Source organism: Populus trichocarpa, chromosome 3 (genome assembly GCF_000002775.5).
Source record: "Populus trichocarpa isolate Nisqually-1 chromosome 3, P.trichocarpa_v4.1, whole genome shotgun sequence".
NCBI classification, from domain to species: Eukaryota; Viridiplantae; Streptophyta; class Magnoliopsida; order Malpighiales; family Salicaceae; genus Populus; species Populus trichocarpa.
Genome location: NC_037287.2, coordinates 19,196,561 through 19,214,832, shown reverse-complemented (window position 1 = coordinate 19,214,832; position 18,272 = coordinate 19,196,561). Strand labels below are relative to the sequence as shown.

Here is an 18,272-nt window from a genome sequence, read left to right as displayed (position 1 = left end):
AAATTCCCAATTTTAAGACTATACTTTAAGGACTTTTATTTTAGCACTTTAAAAAACTTTACTCAAGCAGAAAGAAATTGACGTTTTAATCCAATTGATGACTTATAATTTTGGTCCACAAGGGAGACAATGTTTTGCAATTTTATATCGAATTGGGGCAAGCTTGGTTGGTGTCAAGCATTCTCATGCGATCATGCATTACTTGCAAACCCCTGGGTTCAATAGCTTGAATGATGCTCGTGTCAATCGGCAGTGATCGCAATAAGCCAACATCGACCTAACGAACTTAGAAATGATTATACAGAGCTTGACTTGCAATCGTTCTTCGAGCCAAGCAAAATCATATTGCTCGATCACAACAACTTTTTGATCTTTTAAAAAAGGATTAACCCTCTCAAATGGTGAAAAAGAAAGAGAGGAGGTGGGGATTAGAGCCAAAATGGTTGCTATTGAAGAAGGTTAATGCCTGATGGATAGAGAGTGAAGAAGCAGACGATGAAAGAGAAAGGGAGAGAGAAATTCTTATATTTATCGTGCGCTGAGATAACGGTGGCTAGGGTTTTTCTTTCTCATGAATATTCATATATTAAGTGTCTAAACTTTTTTTATTTTAACAGATTGATGTTTTATCTTTAATTTTTATTAATTAAGTTGTTCAGATATCAATAACAAGACAGTCAAATACCTCAATGAATGCATGCTATGAATTTACTGACATATATATACATTAAAACATGATATGAAATCTAAAACCTTACAAGAATATTAGGGTTTATGTCACTTTCGGTATATTATGTCATAAATTGAGTCAAGAAGCAATTTTTACAACTCTGAGTTCATACTCACAATCCTTTTAAACTTTGTAAAACTGAACCAATATTTCATGATTTTCATGATCATAACATTGACCACCTTTTTTATAAGATTTTAGTTCTCATGTCATCATTTAATGGATAATTCAGCAAATCCCTGGCAACATACACCGAGACACTTGAGTGTATTGTTATAACAGATGATCGATAAATATTAAAGCTGAGATACTCATTGTGAAATTTGAAACTTCAGACGCTTAATTAATATTTCATTATCCCTTTATGATAATTATGCATTTGAAGGTGATCGTCTCAATTCATATCTCTCATAAGATCTGAAATGCTATAACATGCAAGGCAGGCATATGCATGAGAGTGATTGTTTAATTTTCGCAAGATAGATTGGAACCGAAGGTCTGAGCTTGCCGGAAAAAACCCAGAATTACATTTCTGAATATGCCTTGGTGAATTGGCTCCATTTCTGCTCAAAAGTCCCCACGTATCCCACCGAAAATCTTACCAGCCCTGGTGAAATGCCGGCACTTTCCTTTTCCTTGCTGTCCATCATACTATTAGTGCTCCTGGAAGAGCAAGTCATGAGGGTCTCATAATAGCCCAAGCTAACGCCCATGAACCCAAATTTGGTGCTGTTTTGCAATTTGTCCATCAAGCGATAGGCCCTTCCTTCAGTTTTCATGTCAATGCAGAAAACCCCACCGAACCCATAATCCTTATTAGACATGGACTTCAAGAGACTGTGCTGTGGATGCTCTTTAAGCCCGGGGTATAAGACATCTAGGTTAGGGTCCAGTTCCTTCATCTTGGTGACATATTTCATTGCTCGTTTGCAATGTTTCTTCATCCTCATGCTCAGGTGAGGGATTCTCCCTGATATCTCGAAGGCTAGCTTGGGATTCATTGTTGGGCCAAGAAGCATCAAAGGCCCTTCATGAGGGTCTCTCATTTGGTCCACTATATCAGCAGGCCCACAAACCGCACCTATGAATTTCCATGAAAACATTAGAATACTTTTTCCCCTTTCTTTCACACATCTTTAAGACTGTGGATAGGCATTCTAATAATAATCCAAGAATCATACTTTTCTATGCCCTCCATTCAAGATAAGACTTCTTGTTCATGCTTGTCAGTTCCCAATTCCAAGCAATCCCCCCCAACCACTAGTTTAGATAAAGAAAATAAAAAACTCTTGCTCTTGCCATCTCTATCAAGTTAAACCACGAAAATCAGCTAGAAACTTTACAATCTATTAAAATTTCTGAAAACAAGAATTTTAAGAGATTTTGTGAATCAATTGATGAAGTTTCAATTCCATAAATCCATTATGTCCTAAGGGTCCGCCTTTAATCGTGTTGTTAAAATGAGAAATCCTGTGCATATTTTTTTTTCTAACAGTAAGAAAATATCAAATCATAAAAAAACATGTAATTCCACCACGGAATTAAAGCTATTAAAGAGTACCTGCAATAATATCAGCTTCACCACTAATATACTTGGAGATGCTATGCACAACCACATCTGCCCCAAGCTTTGCCGGGGAGAGAATCATTGGAGCAAAAGTATTGTCCACCACCACCTTGACCCCTTTTGCATGTGCTATTTTGCTCAATTCAGGGATGTTTGCGACAATCAAAGTTGGGTTCGAGATGGATTCAAAGTACAACACACTGGTCTTTCCTTCGATCATTGCTTTATCAACCTCCTCGAGATCAACAATGTCCACAAACGTTGTTGTTATGTTGCATTTCTGTGGTAAGAAATGGGTTAACAAGGCGTGAGTTCCACCATAGAGAGTCTTCGCTGCCACCACATGTCCACCAGTGTTGCAAAGCTGCAGGAACACTGATGATATCGCAGACATACCTGCAAACAGAGAGTCAGTTACAATACTTGTAACTTAAGCCCTCTATGTACATCACTCCGATCCATCAAATCAAAGAAATAAATAATTCTTACCACTAGCAGTGCAATAGGCAGTCTCAGTTCCTTCCATGGCAGCAATCTGACGGCCGAGGTTTAATATGGTGGGGTTTAAGTGACGGCTATAGATGTAAATCCCAGTCTTGGGACCGACCTCACCGAGGAATGCACGGTTCATGGCATCGGAATCCTTGAAGGTGAAGGTATTAGAGGCCTCGATGGACATGTTAATACCATTATGTTCACCTAGCTTATGCCGAGCGGCAGCCAAAGCTTCAGCTGGAACTTCTTTCTTGGACTCAATCCCAACGTTAACAGTTTTTCTATCCATAACTAATTCTCCTAGAGATTAATCCTCCTCGGAACTCACCCGAACTCGTGACTTGTATATTAATGTTAGAAAAGACTTTGTTTTGTCTTTATATGATTATGAACGGAAACAAAATGGGATACGTTACCGCTATCTTTCACACAGAAACTGCACGTCCATCCTTCTTATGAAGGTGATATAGTCAGTCAAAGTTCAAAACAGCTGACCTATGAGCACTCATGATCCTCTAGTTCATTGAATTGGGGAACCAGATACAGCGACCTTTGACTGGAGAGCAGGGACCTCTTCATCTTTTGTACTTATTGATATTTTTTTTAATAAAAAAATATTTAGACATTATTAATATTTTTTATAATAAAAATAAAAATAAAAATTTAAATGATGTTGATAAAAAATCAATATTAAATAATAAAATTAAAAAAATTAATTAAAAAAATAATCATAATCAACTTAAGTTAAAAACAAATTATAAAACTCAATTTTCAATTAATTTATTATTAAAAGATAAAAAAAACTCGAACAAAAAAATACATATAATTTAAAATAAAAAACATATATTACAAAAAAAAATTATTATAATAAATAATATTTTGTGAGTCAAAATACAACAAAACTCCTTTCTCATTTAAATTTTTTGTGTTAATGATATCATCCTAGTTTCTAAATTTTTTATTAAATTAGTTTAGGGTTAACCAGAGATTCATTAAAACACGTTTTGACCTGGGTTAAGTGCAAAAAAAAAAAAAAAAAAAACATTAACCTATAATTAAATTAGCTTTACCTAATTAACTCTGCATATCAATTTATAATCTGATCAACTTGATCATTTCCAATGGGCTGAAGACTTTGGTTTTGGCCATAAACAATTAACTTTTCGTCAATAAAATCCCTCCACGGCACCTTGCCGACTTGCCCTACTTGAATCGAAGGTTCGATACACATCCCAAAAACCTATCCGAATTGCCAGGTCTCTCTCTGGACTGTCAAATACTTGTGAGTGTACTGAAGATAAATGTTAAAGGGTAGTTTAGGTATTAATGTTCCGAGTAGCAAGAATATTACACTCTTAACGGTCAATTCTACTTAATAAACTATTAAATAATTTATCATGCTGGGATCAATTGATAACTATATGAAATATAAATATATAACAATGTGATTTAATTCGTACTAATTAATAAATAATTAGTAATTAATACATAATTATGTATATAAATCTCAACTAATACAGCAAAAATATTCCTGTATTATCGCCTCTATGATTGCCAACGTACCTCTCCAGTCAAAAAAGAAGAAGTGGAAACTAACACTCGGACTCTTACATTGACTTTGAATATTCAGGTCTCATTCGTTGACTGGTAGTCTAGTGAGTAGAAGTATGAATGGGGTGCTAGCGTAAAACATAGACTTGAACAAGTCTAACGGGTCAAGAAGCAATTTCCTCTCGGGACTCAAAATTCAATTTTCTTTTTTTGCTGGGATTAAATTATGATATTGAGACGAAAATAAAATATACAATAAAAATATGGATGTGGGCACACGTTTTCCACATCTCCACTTTCAAAACAATTTATTCGTCTAATTAACTTTTTTTTTCTTTCAAGTCATAATTAAGAAATTATTCCGGATCTTAATTATTCTTAAACTTGAACTCAGTTTGGTTTTAATGAAAAATAAAGGAGGGAAAGACCTTCAAAACTTGAACTCAGTCATAATTTGGTTTTTTTATTTATTTAAAATAATGTTGTTTAGTTTTTATTTTTATTTTTATTTTTATTCTTCAACTCATAACTCGAAACTTTGTTTCAGATCAATCACCAAATTAGTTTCTATTATTATAAAAAAACCTTATGAATATGAGATTTCAAAATATTATCTTAGAATATTAATCACAATTTCAATACTCTAATTAAAATTTGAATTGCAAACAAAGCTTTGGATATTTTTTTTAAGGTGCTATTGGTACATAGAATCAGTCAAATGTCACAATCCTTTCTCTTTTTTTTTTTTTGTCTTTTACAACTCAAATGCTAAGGAAGACTAGCCTCTCCTCTCACTTTCTAATACCATATGGGTGTAATATTACTATTTACATAAAAAAATCTCCATGGGCCCTTGCTTTAAATTTATTCCAAATGTCTTTATGCTAAACTTTTTTCACAAGCTTGAATGCTTGATCATCGCTTAATTTGGATGCTTGATCATGCTTGGATTTGATTCTTGCCGAGAGAAGCTTGATCACTTGTAACCTTGCTTTAAATACATGCTTGATTTGCTGAGGATCTTGATCCCTGAGGGAAACTTGACTTAAAGGAAGCCCTTAGGGTGAGAGAGGTTTTTTTTTTTCCTTTGACATCAAGCTAAAACTCATGTTTACTCACAATCTAGTCAAACCCATTGAATTCTTTTTATTTATTGTGTGTTGAGATAATGGTACGTGTCTAGGGTTTTTCTTTCTCGTGAAAATTGTGAAAATTGATATATTAAGTGTCTAAATTTCTTTTATTTATATAGATTGATGTTTTAACTTTAATTTTAATTTATAAACTTGTTCAGATATCAATAACAACACAGTCAAATACCTTAATGAATGTACGCTATGAATTTACTGACATATACATTAAAACATGATATGAAATATAAAACCTTACAGATTAGGGTTTATGTCACTTTAGGTATATTATGCCATAAACTGAGTCAAGAAGCAATTTTTACAACTCCGATTTCATACTCACAATGTTTTAAAAGAAAGGCCTTTATATATATATATATATATAAGATTTTAGTTTTCATGTCATCATTTAATGAATAATTCAACAAATTAACATAAGCCGAGACACTTGAGTGTATTGTTATAACAGATGATCGATAAATATTAAAGCTGAGATACTCATTGTGAAATATGAAACTTCATACGCTTAATTAATATTTCATTATCCCTTTATGATAATTATGCATTTGAGAATTATCGTCTCAATTCATATCTCTCATAAGATCTGAAATGCTATAACATGCAAGGCAGGCATAAACATGAGAGTGATTGTTTAATTTTCGCAAGATATATTGGAACCGAAGGTCTGAGCTTGCCGGAAAAAACCCAGAATTACATTTCTGAATATGCCTTGGTGAATTGGCTCCATTTCTGCTCAAAAGTCCCCACGTATCCCACCGAAAATCTTACCAGCCCTGGTGAAATGCCGGCACTTTCCTTTTCCTTGCTGTCCATCATACTATTAGTGCTCCTGGAAGAGCAAGTCATGAGGGTCTCATAATAGCCCAAGCTAACGCCCATGAACCCAAATTTGGTGCTGTTTTGCAATGTGTCCATCAAGCGACAGGCCCTTCCTTCAGTTTTCATGTCAATGCAGAAAACCCCACCGAACCCATAATCCTTATTAGACATGGACTTCAAGAGACTGTGCTGTGGATGCTCTTTAAGCCCGGGGTATAAGACATCTAGGTTAGGGTCCAGTTCCTTCATCTTGGTGACATACTTCATTGCTCGTTTGCAATGTTTCTTCATCCTCATGCTCAGGTGAGGGATTCTCCCTGATATCTCGAAGGCTAGCTTGGGATTCATTGTTGGGCCAAGAAACATCAAAGGCCCTCCGTGAAGGTCTCTCATTTCGTCCACTATATCAGCAGGCCCACAAACCGCACCTACGAAATTCCATGAAAGCATTAGAATACTTTTTTTCTCTTTGTCTCGCACATCTTTAAGACTGTGGATAGACATTCCAATAATAATCCCGAGAATCATACTTTTCTATGCACTCCATTCAAGATAAGACCCACTGGTTAGATAAAGAAAAGAAAAAACTCATGCCAACCCCATCAATTTAAACCACGAAAATCAGCTAGATCCTTCGAATCAATTAAAATTTCTGAAAACAAGAATTTTTTAGAGATTTTGTGAATCAATTGATGAGGTTTCAATTCCATAAATCCATTTTGTCCCAAGGGTCCACCTTTAATCGTGTTGTTAAAATGAGAAATCCTATGCATTTTTTTTTCTTCTAACAGTAATCATCAAAAAACTTGTAATTCCACCACGGAATTAAAGCTATTGAAGAGTACCTGCGATAATATCCGCTTCACCACTAATATACTTGGAGATGCTATGCACAACCACATCTGCCCCAAGCTTTGCCGGGGAGAGAATCATTGGAGCAAAAGTATTGTCCACCACCACCTTGACCCCTTTTGCATGTGCTATTTTGCTCAATTCAGGGATGTTTGCGACAATCAAGTTGGGTTCGAGATGGATTCAAAGTACAACACACTGGTCTTTCCTTCGATCATTGCATTATCAACCTCCTCGAGATCAACAATGTCCACAAACGTTGTTGTTATGTTGCATTTCTGTGGTAAGAAATGGGTTAACATGGCGTGAGTTCCACCATAGAGAGCCTTCGCTGCCACCACATGCCCACCAGTGTTGCAAAGCTGCAGTAACACTGATGATATCGCAGACATACGTGCAAACAAAGAGTCAATAACAATACTTGTAAGTTGTAACTTTAACCCCCCTATGCATCGCTCCGATCCATCAAATCAAATTAAGAAATAAATAACTCTTACCACTAGCAGTGCAATAGGCAGTCTCAGTTCCTTCGATGGCAGCAATCTGACGGCCAAGGTTTAATGTGGTGGGGTTTAAGTGACGACTATAGATGTAAATCCCGGTCTTGGGACCGACCTCGCCGAGGAACGCACGGTTCATGGCATCGGAATCCTTGAAGGTGAAGGTACTAGAGGCCTCGATGGACATGTTAATACCATTATGTTCACCTAGCTCATGCCGAGCAGCAGCCAAAGCTTCAGCTGGAACTTTCTTGGACTCGATCTCAACGTTAACAGTTTTTTTATCCATAACTAATTATCCTAGAGATTAATCGTCCTAGGAACTCTTCCGAACTCGTGACTTGTATATTAATGGTAGAGAAGATTTTGTTTGGTCTTTATATGATTGTAATAGGAAACAAAATGGGACTTACCGCTATCTTTCACACAAAACATTCAAGTCCACCCGTCTTGTGATGATTACTACGTGTGAGTGTTTGGAAACGCTGATTAACTCTTATTTTTAAAAGTTTTTAATTTTTTTTTTTTGTATGTTTTGGATGATTTTGATGCGCTGATCTTAAAAATAATTTTTTTAAAAATAAAAAATATATTATTTTAATGCATTTCAGTATGAAAAACACTTTGAAAAGCAACCGCAACCACACTCTCAAACAGACCCTAAGGTACGCGATATACCTCGGGTTTATTTTTATTTTTATTAAAAATATTATAAAAATTTAAAACTCAAGAGTGTTGGGTTTGACTGTAATGCCGGATCTAAAAATAATATTTATAATATTAATAATAATATTTAACTTGTATGTTCAAATTTGTATATTTTTTAATCTTTAAAAAAAATTATGGTTTTTCTTCGATAATAATAATAGTTTTTCTAAATTTATTAATGATAATAATAATAATAATAATTTTTAATTTTATTTTACCCTTCAAATCAAATTTATAGTTGTTTTTCAATATTGATAATAATTTTTTTCAAATTTATGAATTATTTTATTAATAATATTAATGATAATAAAAATAATAATATTTATAATACAAAATAATTATATTTAGAAACCCAAGAACTTTTGGTAATGGCGTGGACCCAAGAGAATTGGGTCATGTCAATGACCCATTTACCTTGGGTCCTGACATCCGGACCTATTAGACGGCTGACCCAACTATATTGGGTTCTGATGTCGCACACGAGAAAATTGGGTCCGGATGCCGCACCCAAGCAACCTAGGTCCAAGGAATAATAAAAATTGGGTCCAGCCCCAAGTTTCTCGGGTCTTCAAGGGGATGTCTGACCCAAATCAATAACAATAATAATAATAATTGATTTTACCCTTTAAATCAATTCTATGTTTTTTTATAGTAATAATATTTATTTTAAATTTAATAATATTAATGAATATAATAATATTTATAATATTAAAAATAATATTAAACTCTCTTTACTCAAGTTTTTATATTCAAATCAAATGTATGATTTTTTTTCAATAACAATAATATTTTTAAAAAAATTAATGATGATGATTGTGATGATGGTGATGATAATAATTTGTTATTTTACCCTTCAAATAAAATCTATGGTTGTTTTTTAATATTGATAATAATTTTTTTATTTTTTTTATTAATAATATTAATTATAATAAAAACAATGATATTTATAACACAAATAATACTATTTTTAATATTAATACTTTTAATTATAATAAAAATAATAATATTTATAATATAAATAATTATATTTAAAAATTTAAAACGCAACAATCTTGGGTCCCAACATGGATGGACTAAGAGAAATGGATACTGCTTGGTAGTCTACTAAGTGGATGTTTGAATATTGGGATGCTGACGAGGAGTCAAGAAGCATGAATGGGGTGCCAGTGTAAAACATGGATTTTAACAAGTCTTGCGGGTCAAGAAGCAATTTCATCTCGGGACTCAAAATTCAATTTTCTTTTTTGCTGGGATTAAATTATATATTGAGATGAAAATAAAATATACAATAAAAATATGGATGTGGGCACACGTTTTCCACATCTCCACTTTCAAAACAATTTATTCGTCTGATTAACTCTTCTTTCTTTCAAGTCATAATTAAGAAATTATTCCGGATCTTAATTATTCTTAAACTTGAACTCAGTTTGGTTTTAATGAAAAATAAAGGAGGGAGAGAACTTCAAAACTTGAGTTGGATTTTTTTTAAGGTGATATTGGTACATAGAATCAGTCAAATGTCACATCCTTTCTCTTTTTTCTTTTACAACTCAAATGCTAAGGAAGACTAGCCTCTCTTCTCACTTTCTAATACCATATGTATGTAATATTACTATCTACATAAAAGATTTCCATGGGCCCTTGCTTTAAATTTATTCCAAATGTCTTTATGCTAAACATTTTTCACATGCTTGAATGCTTGATCATCGCTTAATTTGGATGCCTGATCATGCTTGGATTTGACTCTTGCTGAGAGAAGCTTGATCACTTGTAACCTTGCTTTGAATACATGCTTTATTTGCTGAGGATCTTGATCCCTGAGGGAAGCATGACTTAAAAGAGGGTTTTTTTTTTTTTTTGGTTCTTGGTAGAAGTTTTCATTTTTCTCTCGTCCTTTTCGTGATAAATCATTTTATGCCTCTCTTGGTATTTCTTTTTAACAGGTATGGAAGCTCTTCAAATGTTCTTTGCTTAAACATTAGAGAAAAGATTGTAACATAATTTCACTTAATTCGTCCCAACTAAAAGCATATTGAGGTAAAGTTATGAAAAAAGCATTCTCAAAATGGAGTTCTAGCGTCGCATGGATGGAGCTTGGACAAATCTCTCTTAGCCTGGCAATGAAGAACGAGCAAAACAATGAAACCGACCACATTTCACTATTTGTTCTAATAGTAACCATCAACTCCATTACCATTTGTTAAGATGCTATTTGCTAAAGCTGTTCGTGGTCTTCGTGATTTTGTGTTGGCTAAGGATATTTGGCTTCAATATCCTGGCGGGTCGATCACGCCTAGCTTCTTTGGTAAAGGGTGGAATGGAATGATTGGTTAATGAAGAGTATGTTTCAACAAGCAGAACGGGACAGCATGCGTTGTTTTCTATTTTCTTGCTCGGAAATTTGGCTAAGTTTACCATTGAAGGGAAGGTTGTTAATTGGAAATCTCGATTATGGAGCATACGACAGATATTTGCTGACTGTAATGTGGTCTTCGGGGATTGCGAGTCTCCTTTAGAAAGCAAGCAGTCCCAGTTGGTGTCATGGAGTTGTCCTGCTTATGGAATCGTCGGAGTTAATACTGATGGAAGTTCGCTAGGTAATCTGGAAAGGCAGGGACAGGAGGTCTGATTCGGGATCGCAATGGCTTATGGAGGCCTGATAGATGATACTAATTAAGAAGCACTACGTACATGCAACTTGCCATCGATTTGGCAAGTCTAAAGGATTAAGAACCTAATTAATCTTTCTAACCTCATCTATTTTTGCTGTACACAATCTAGGCCAGAACCAATGCCAACTGCCAAGAGGAGAATCAGTGAGACTAAAGCAAGGCTATTTCCAGCATTAATGACAGGAGCACCAGATTTGTCGCCTAACGGAGCTTCTGCCAAAGGGCCATCTGTAAAAGGAGTTGCTGCTATTGGACCAACCGTTGCAAATTGGAGAATCTGAAACAGGGCCATTGGCAACTATTGGTGGCAGCAAGGTTGTCAAAAACGCTTTTTTGACACGACACGGAATATATAATATAAACTCGAATCGTAAACTCGAATCGTAAAATCGTAAAATCGCAAGTAAAATATTTTAACTAAAATCGGAAAATTACAAGTAAAATATTTTAACTAAAATCGTAAAATCACAAGTAAAATATTTTAACTAAATTGCAAGATCCAGTCAAGTAGTAAATAATAATACAATACAATTAAAATAAAAGTAAAATAAACAATACAAATATCCAAATACCTTAAAATACATAATTCAAATACAAATTCATTTCTATTTTCATTGCACAGAAGTACAAGCCAATATCTTGCCATTCATATGGTTAAAACAATATCAAATGTGTAGTAGTCTCTCAAAACCTTACTGACAATCAAATTATTCAGATCTAGTAGCAGATTAAATGGTCACTTGCCTTTATTGAAGAATAACCCTCATCATATCTGACACACATAAATTTTTGATGAACTAAGATGGAAAATATTACACTGGAATAGAGCATGCAACAAAAAACTAACACTATGCACATCTACATATATAAAAGCATGTATTCAATTATGCACGAGTTTCCCATTAGATATAAATACCTACTTCCACTCCAGGAGGCTGAAGATCAACTCCCCTCAACGAGTAGCAGCAACAGAGGAGCATGGCAATTTTTTAAAACCAGCTGAAATCCTAATCTTACCACTTTTCCATGTCAATAAACAGAAAGTGAAGTAACAAATACATACCTTCATTATCACACAATTTGTTATTAACTTTAACACCAATCCCATAAAAAAACTTACAGAACCCTGTAATCTCGTATTATAAACTGTAAAATCTCCTATTTTTTCCCATAACTTATATGCATTCACACTGATTGTTTTTCTGTAATTTAATGTTATCATTTTCTGATTGAAAAGATTTGCTCTCCCAAACAAACCTAATATCTGTTGAACATAAAGATTTACCCTGTAAAAAGCATCAAAAACTACAAGCAGCCAGAGAGATGCTGGAGGATAAAGATCTAACTGAGAAACCAGAAGTACGTGTCCCCTCCTCTCTGCTAAATTACATAACCCTGATTAAGAAGGTATATACTAATTAATTAGATAGACATGTCAGTCGGATTAGTTTCATATGAAATTGTATTTTGTAATTAAATCTTTCATGCAAGATTGCAGGGATGATCAAGGTTTTTGTAGCATAGAGTGCAAAAATAGACAGATGATTTTGGATGAAATGAGAGAACTAGAAGCGTCTACCAACCAAAACCAATAATTTTAATCTATATGAATGTGTTCTGTGCATTTTCCTTTTATGGAACATAGCTTTCCTATACTGTGACGATGCAAGTAAAATCCAAGGATTAGAACTTCTTAAAAACGAAATTTCCAAATCAATCGAAGCAGATTGCGTGCCTGGGACCTGGGCTTATATATTATATAATTATAATTAGCAGATTAACAAATTTTTCTACAATTAGTGGGTCACATCTTCTTAAAAACAACAACAGGCAACAACACTGTATACAGCCAGAAAAAAAAACATGGCCCTCTTCTACATAATAAAACATGACAGAAAAGATGAGAATCCAACAAGCAAACCTGGTTCTATATTTGTGCTGCTGGTGAGTGGAGAGTCGAGAGTGAAACCAGCAGCAGTCGAGAGGGAAATCAGCTGATGTTAATTTGTTAGGGCTGAGACTTGAGATTATGAGAATTTGAGATTTGGGGGAGTGTGAGTGCACTGAATGGAGTGTCGGGCGCAATGAAATCGGGAGATGGAGTAGCAGTGAGAAGACTTTTAATTTTTTAGCAAACTCGTGAACTCGGTACGCTTTTACCGATTTTAACGAGTTGGACCGAGTTTGTACGAGTTGGACCGAGTTTGACCCGATTTTACTGGTTTTCGAGTTTTTAACCCGATTTCACTCGTTTTAGCTATTTTAACTCGTAAAATCGGACGATTTTACGAGTTAAAACTCGTTTTTGACAACCATGGGTGGCAGTCCTCCCACAGGCGAGTTAGACATGGAAGGAAGAGGTAGCTGTTGGTGCAGTAGCAGCTGGAGGCTTTGCCATTGATGGGGCAGGTGCCTTCCTGAGTGGAGGTTTTGCTGTGGATGGTGCAGGTGCATTACTGGTAAGAGAGAAAGGTGATGAAAATTTGAGATATTTTTTGAAAATTGATAAGAGAGGCAAAGGGAGTTTTTATATGCTTTGGGTGGATAAGAAAGGTGTTCTCTTTTCGTCAAAATAAGTTTTTCTGTTTAACCGAGCCTGCTGGGACTTCTGTTTGGTTGAAAAAGGTCAGGGGATGGTGGAGGTTCTCTCAATTTGTTGAGCTTTGTGTCAGGTTTACCATGAAAGCTACCTAGTTCTTTTTTCCTAAAAATAGCCCGACTCTGAATGTTCCGAGCATCGTCTTCTCACTTTGACCATGTTACCCATCTCTCGGTGACACAAGCGATGACCGAGTACTGAGTAACCAACCGGCATGATTAATCTTTCTATATCTAGTACATTTTCTAAAGATATGGTTCCAACAGCATATACGAGTTTTTCTTTTGAAAATATCAGTCAAAAAATTTGGGAACCAGCATAATTTAGTTGGTTGCGCTACTTCCAATAAATAACGCAACTAAGAGGCGCTGCTTGGAGTAGCGCAATTCAATTGGTTATGCTACTCCCGGTAGAGGCAACAATGGTTTGGGGCTGAGAGCAGTGTCTTCTGGCGGATCCCTTAATTCTGAGAAAAAAAAAAAAAAGTTTCTGGCATCAATGGAGCCCACTACCCATCCTGCGGATCGTTCAGTCATAATACAAATAAAAATGAATCAATTTTCTGGCCAAGAATTGCACACAGCCCTAGCTTTGAGTACTGCTGCAGAATCTGTTCCTCCTAGGGGCAAATGTTTCAGCAACTAGGAGAGGAAAAGCAATAGTTGCATCACAGTGGACCTGGTTAAATCCAACAAGACGGAAGAAGAATGATTATTGCACCGAAAACAGAATATCATTAGAAGAGGAAACTGCAATGGAATCTCACAACTCATACACGAAAGGAAATAAAGCACAGAAGTATGATGCTCGTAGCTAATTGTGAGATCTGGAATTGATAACAAAACCTGACAGGGCACAAGCAAAGGAGGAATGAAGAGAAAGTAATCCATACCTTAACAGTTTTAGCAGAACCTCGTATTTTCCCCCAAGATACAGCCTCATCAGGATGAGCACCAGAATCACTCCCATCAAATTCTTGTGCTGTATTGATGAATACAGCATAATCTGCACCGTTACGCATCATATTGGCATTGCATATATGATGCTTAGGAAGCCCACCTCCAAGAATGATGATACCAGTTTTTCTAGGACTTGCGTGGACAGCTTCACCATTCATGGCTCTAATATCTGTTCAAAAAGTATCTATTATAGGGTTGGCATCTCAAATTATATTTATCATGAAAAAAATAGCATTGCAGAAGCAAACACGAACCTTGAACTATGTCAACAATTAGACCAGGGTTGTGGAAGGAATGAAAGTATAGCATGTCCCCTAGAGAACCATCTGTTAAGCCTGGACAGAATACTGGAATGTCGTTCTGAAAAACATAAAAAGCAACATCAACTCACAAAACTCACAAAAATGTTAATGCCATTGTTCTCATAGAATTAATAACATCGAAAAGAATAACATATCAGATCTTCCAGTGTTCCTTAATACATAGTGTAATTGTCATGTCTTTATCACCTCATCCCACGTTGCAAAGGAGCAATTGGTTTGATTGACAGATCAAAATCTAAGAGTTGTGATGTTTTATTGTTATTTAACAAAGATTCACAAAAGAACCACAAATTTCACTGTCATTACAAATAGGGGGGACACATAACAATGTACCATCTACTATGTGAAAACTAGAACTAAATCCACAGCAACCATATATTTGGGATCAATGTGGCACGTGTAACAAATGCACATAACACAATCATTGTAGAAGTAGAATGAAAAAACAAGAATAGCAGATGAAACAACCAAATAGGTGATAATAGCTTGAATAAATCTCACGAAAATAATTCTCATATAAATGAACCATGTCAGCTGAGAGCGGATAAATCACTTACCTTATATGCCCAATAAAGGTATGAACTCTCATTATTTATTTCTTTCCCCATGCGAGCTATTAATTTAGAAGGTGTCCAGGTGAAATTCTGCAATGCCCAAAAGAAGTGATAAGGATGATGGAGCTTTCTTATAAAGTAAATCAAATGAGTAAATCCTAAATTAGTATATTTAGATTTTAGCAATCAATTTTACCAGGAGGGAAAAAAAGCAATTGATGAATCAAGTACTGCCACTAACTTTTTTCTAAGTTTTGTGTCTCAACTATAAAAAAAACCAACCAAATCAGTTCAGATTTAGATATCTGCTAATATAGTGCAGATGTGGCTTTTATTTGTTGGTATGTCAGCATGTCAGATCAGTTAATGTCTAAAAGTACCACTTTTGACAGCATGTTTGTCAGAGAAAATAATGGATGGGGAAAAGGAGAAAAAAAAATCAGCAAACATTCCTCAAACTCACGCACAGAAACATAGTTGTTGTGACTATGAGAGAAATACCTCTTCAATTTGTTCCTTCAACATTTGGTCAAAGATTGGAATGATCCAATCCTCAAATTTGCAGTAGTTGTCATTAGGTACCAACAAGTTACCAATTCGATTCAACCCTTTTGATCGTAATTGAGCCCCGGGTAGAGAAAAGTCACCTTTGTATGTTGGTGCCAGGCATTTTATAAGATCTTCTTCTATGCCACCTGCCGTTGTAACCACTACATCAACCTGCAGTCATCTTACAAATAAGGCATGCATAAACCAATTTGAGATGAAAGGCAAGAATACAATCAAGAGGGTGGACAGCTTAAAATTATTTACAGGTTACAGCCAAACATCGGTGAATTGATGCAACACATTGATTCAGAAACCTTAAATTTTTTATAAATGACATTAAGATGATCATAGGTTTCACAAGTACCTGACCTCTATATATACTTTCTCATAAAACAAGCCCAAATAGTTAGAATAATGCAAACATCTGAAGCGAACAGCTCTAAAGTTTAAAGATTTGCAATACAACCAACAAGGAGAAAACCAATAGGCAATATTTTTTGTTACAGGGCATCCAGCATATGCAATTAAAGGGGAGATTTCAATGCCAACCCAAAATTGTCAATAACCATTTGATTCTGCTTTGTATTTATGTTGGCACAGTTTCCACATAAACATCTTCAAGCCATTCCATCAAACACAAGACAACGAATATATCAATCAATATCAAACCATGAAATTAACTCACCATATGATGCTGAACAAGATATCGAATTGTATCTCTGACACCTGAAGAAACAAGATTTGATGTAAAACCCAAGAACAGTTTGCATCTCACAGACTCTCTATAGGCCAACTCCCTCTCCTCATCACTACAATCTTCTGTTATCTCTTCATCAGCAAGCCTCCAGTCTAGCTTCATTCCAAAAAAAAAAAAACTCATTAAATCAACTAATTGGGTATCAAAATCGAACACGAAAAGACATAGAATCATCCAAAAACACCAAAACAAAAGAGCCCAAAAGAAAAAAATTCTAGGGTTTTAAAGAAACGAGATTAACTTACTAACCATGTTATTAACAACTTGAATGGCATCTCCAAGGTTGGAAGCTTGAAACCCGGTAGAGACCATGGATTTGAGAAGCTTAGAGTAGTTCACTCCTTGATTAAAATCATAACCTTCAATTTTAATGCATTTCCCATCAAGAGCTTCTGATTCTTTAAACACTGTGGTACGTACTGATGATAGCAAATTCTCCTCCATGGATTTATGACAGGCAAAAAACAATGCAACCCAGTTCAGACAGAAGTACACCTGTTTGCAAAGTGCTTTAACTTGATGCCTTGCTTTTTGGCAGAATCAGGTTCTATGTAATGTAAGAGACACGTCAAAGGTAGAGAATTGTTGTTCGCTTGCTATGCTAGGGGCTGCCTGCCGCTTCTGCTTGTGAGTGTTAATTATAACTGAGGCCCTCTGCTTTAAAGCCTGAACCCTTCAATTTTGGTAATTGAAGGCGTGGCTATTATGCCCGACTCGGGTAGAGCTGGTGTAAGTCTCGGGTCACAAACCAGGTGAATTAACCCGTTTGTTAAAAAAAAAAGGCCAATCGAGCTTTTTCTCAGGTAGTAAGTTAATTCGCCAAAATAATCGGGTCAATTCTAAATTAATTTTTTTTATAGGTGGACCCAACTGGCCGGGTCAAGTTTAATATCAATGCGTAAAGGAGTTGTGTTAATTGTTTGGTTATTGTAGTTTTAGAAACTATATATTTAATTCCTATTCTTATATCTGTTTTATTTTAGTCCTTTTGTGCCCGTTTTCTTATATCTTAGTACTTTTATGAATTTATGTTATTTTCCGATTTCTTTTGTTTTTTTTATGAAATAGGGATTAATTGAATAGTTTTGATAAAATATTGTCAAGCTAGTGACTTCTCATGGACAAATTCACAGGGTAAAAATGACCTTTTTATTTTATTTTTTTAAATAATATAATTTTTTCTTACTATCAATTTCTTGAGGATGATAGTTGGAATATGAAGAAATTGTTTTGAATGTATCAATCTAGCGTGCCTTAAGAAGAAGAGATTTGTCTCAGGATCGTATATCTAGATCGGATCTTTGAAAAAAAATACTTATTTTTTAAAATGAAAAAATGTGATAAATTTATAATGTCAGAAAATTTAGTATTTATATTTTTAGCCATCATAATCAATATATCATGATTATAACTGTTATAATGTAATAAAAAGTAAAAACAGAAGCAAGAGCTTGCAGTGATGACACCTAAAAATCTGACATGTTTA

The 18,272-nt window shown here is 34.9% G+C and overlaps 2 protein-coding genes and 1 pseudogene across 4 annotated transcripts; all 3 read right to left on the bottom strand.

Annotated features, from left to right (window-relative positions):
* Positions 1-1,116: 1,116 nt before the first annotated feature.
* Positions 1,117-3,202, bottom strand: LOC7462830 (methionine gamma-lyase). Its single transcript, XM_002304799.4, has 3 exons — positions 2,787-3,202; positions 2,292-2,693; positions 1,117-1,811 (listed from the first exon to the last, which is right to left on the bottom strand). Exons 1-3 carry the CDS (start codon positions 3,079-3,081, stop codon positions 1,255-1,257), a joined length of 1,254 nt encoding a protein of 417 aa, XP_002304835.4. The 5' UTR covers positions 3,082-3,202; the 3' UTR covers positions 1,117-1,254.
* A 2,780-nt stretch (positions 3,203-5,982) lies between these two features.
* Positions 5,983-7,954, bottom strand: LOC7462831 (methionine gamma-lyase-like; annotated as a pseudogene).
* Positions 7,955-13,898: 5,944 nt separating this feature from the next.
* Positions 13,899-17,437, bottom strand: LOC7462832 (deoxyhypusine synthase). Of its 3 annotated transcripts, none has more exons than XM_002304801.4 (7): positions 17,036-17,437; positions 16,715-16,882; positions 15,982-16,200; positions 15,484-15,570; positions 14,858-14,963; positions 14,537-14,772; positions 13,899-14,322 (listed from the first exon to the last, which is right to left on the bottom strand). In XM_002304801.4, exons 1-7 carry the CDS (start codon positions 17,228-17,230, stop codon positions 14,230-14,232), a joined length of 1,104 nt encoding a protein of 367 aa, XP_002304837.1. In that variant the 5' UTR covers positions 17,231-17,437; the 3' UTR covers positions 13,899-14,229. The 3 variants fall into 3 exon arrangements, with proteins under 3 accessions (XP_002304837.1, XP_024453750.1, XP_024453749.1); XM_024597982.2 differs by having other exon boundaries at positions 15,982-16,210; positions 16,715-16,878; positions 17,036-17,183; XM_024597981.2 differs by having other exon boundaries at positions 16,715-16,878; positions 17,036-17,183.
* Between the last annotated feature and the right edge of the window lie 835 nt (positions 17,438-18,272).

Bases quoted from the DNA above. Each gene is read 5' to 3' on its own strand.
- LOC7462832 (XM_002304801.4), bottom strand. From the start codon at position 17,230: ATGGAGGAGAATTTGCTATCATCAGTACGTACCACAGTGTTTAAAGAA. The intron at 16,201-16,714 runs GTGAGTTAATTT...AGATGACTGCAG, and splicing joins ATCTTGTTCAGCATCATATG to GTTGATGTAGTGGTTACAAC. The intron at 14,323-14,536 runs GTATGGATTACT...GGATTTAACCAG, and splicing joins GTTCTGCTAAAACTGTTAAG to GTCCACTGTGATGCAACTAT.
- LOC7462830 (XM_002304799.4), bottom strand. From the start codon at position 3,081: ATGGATAGAAAAACTGTTAACGTTGGGATTGAGTCCAAGAAAGAAGTT. The intron at 2,694-2,786 runs GTAAGAATTATT...CTCTGTTTGCAG, and splicing joins TGCCTATTGCACTGCTAGTG to GTATGTCTGCGATATCATCA. The intron at 1,812-2,291 runs GTACTCTTTAAT...GGAAATTCATAG, and splicing joins TGAAGCTGATATTATTGCAG to GTGCGGTTTGTGGGCCTGCT.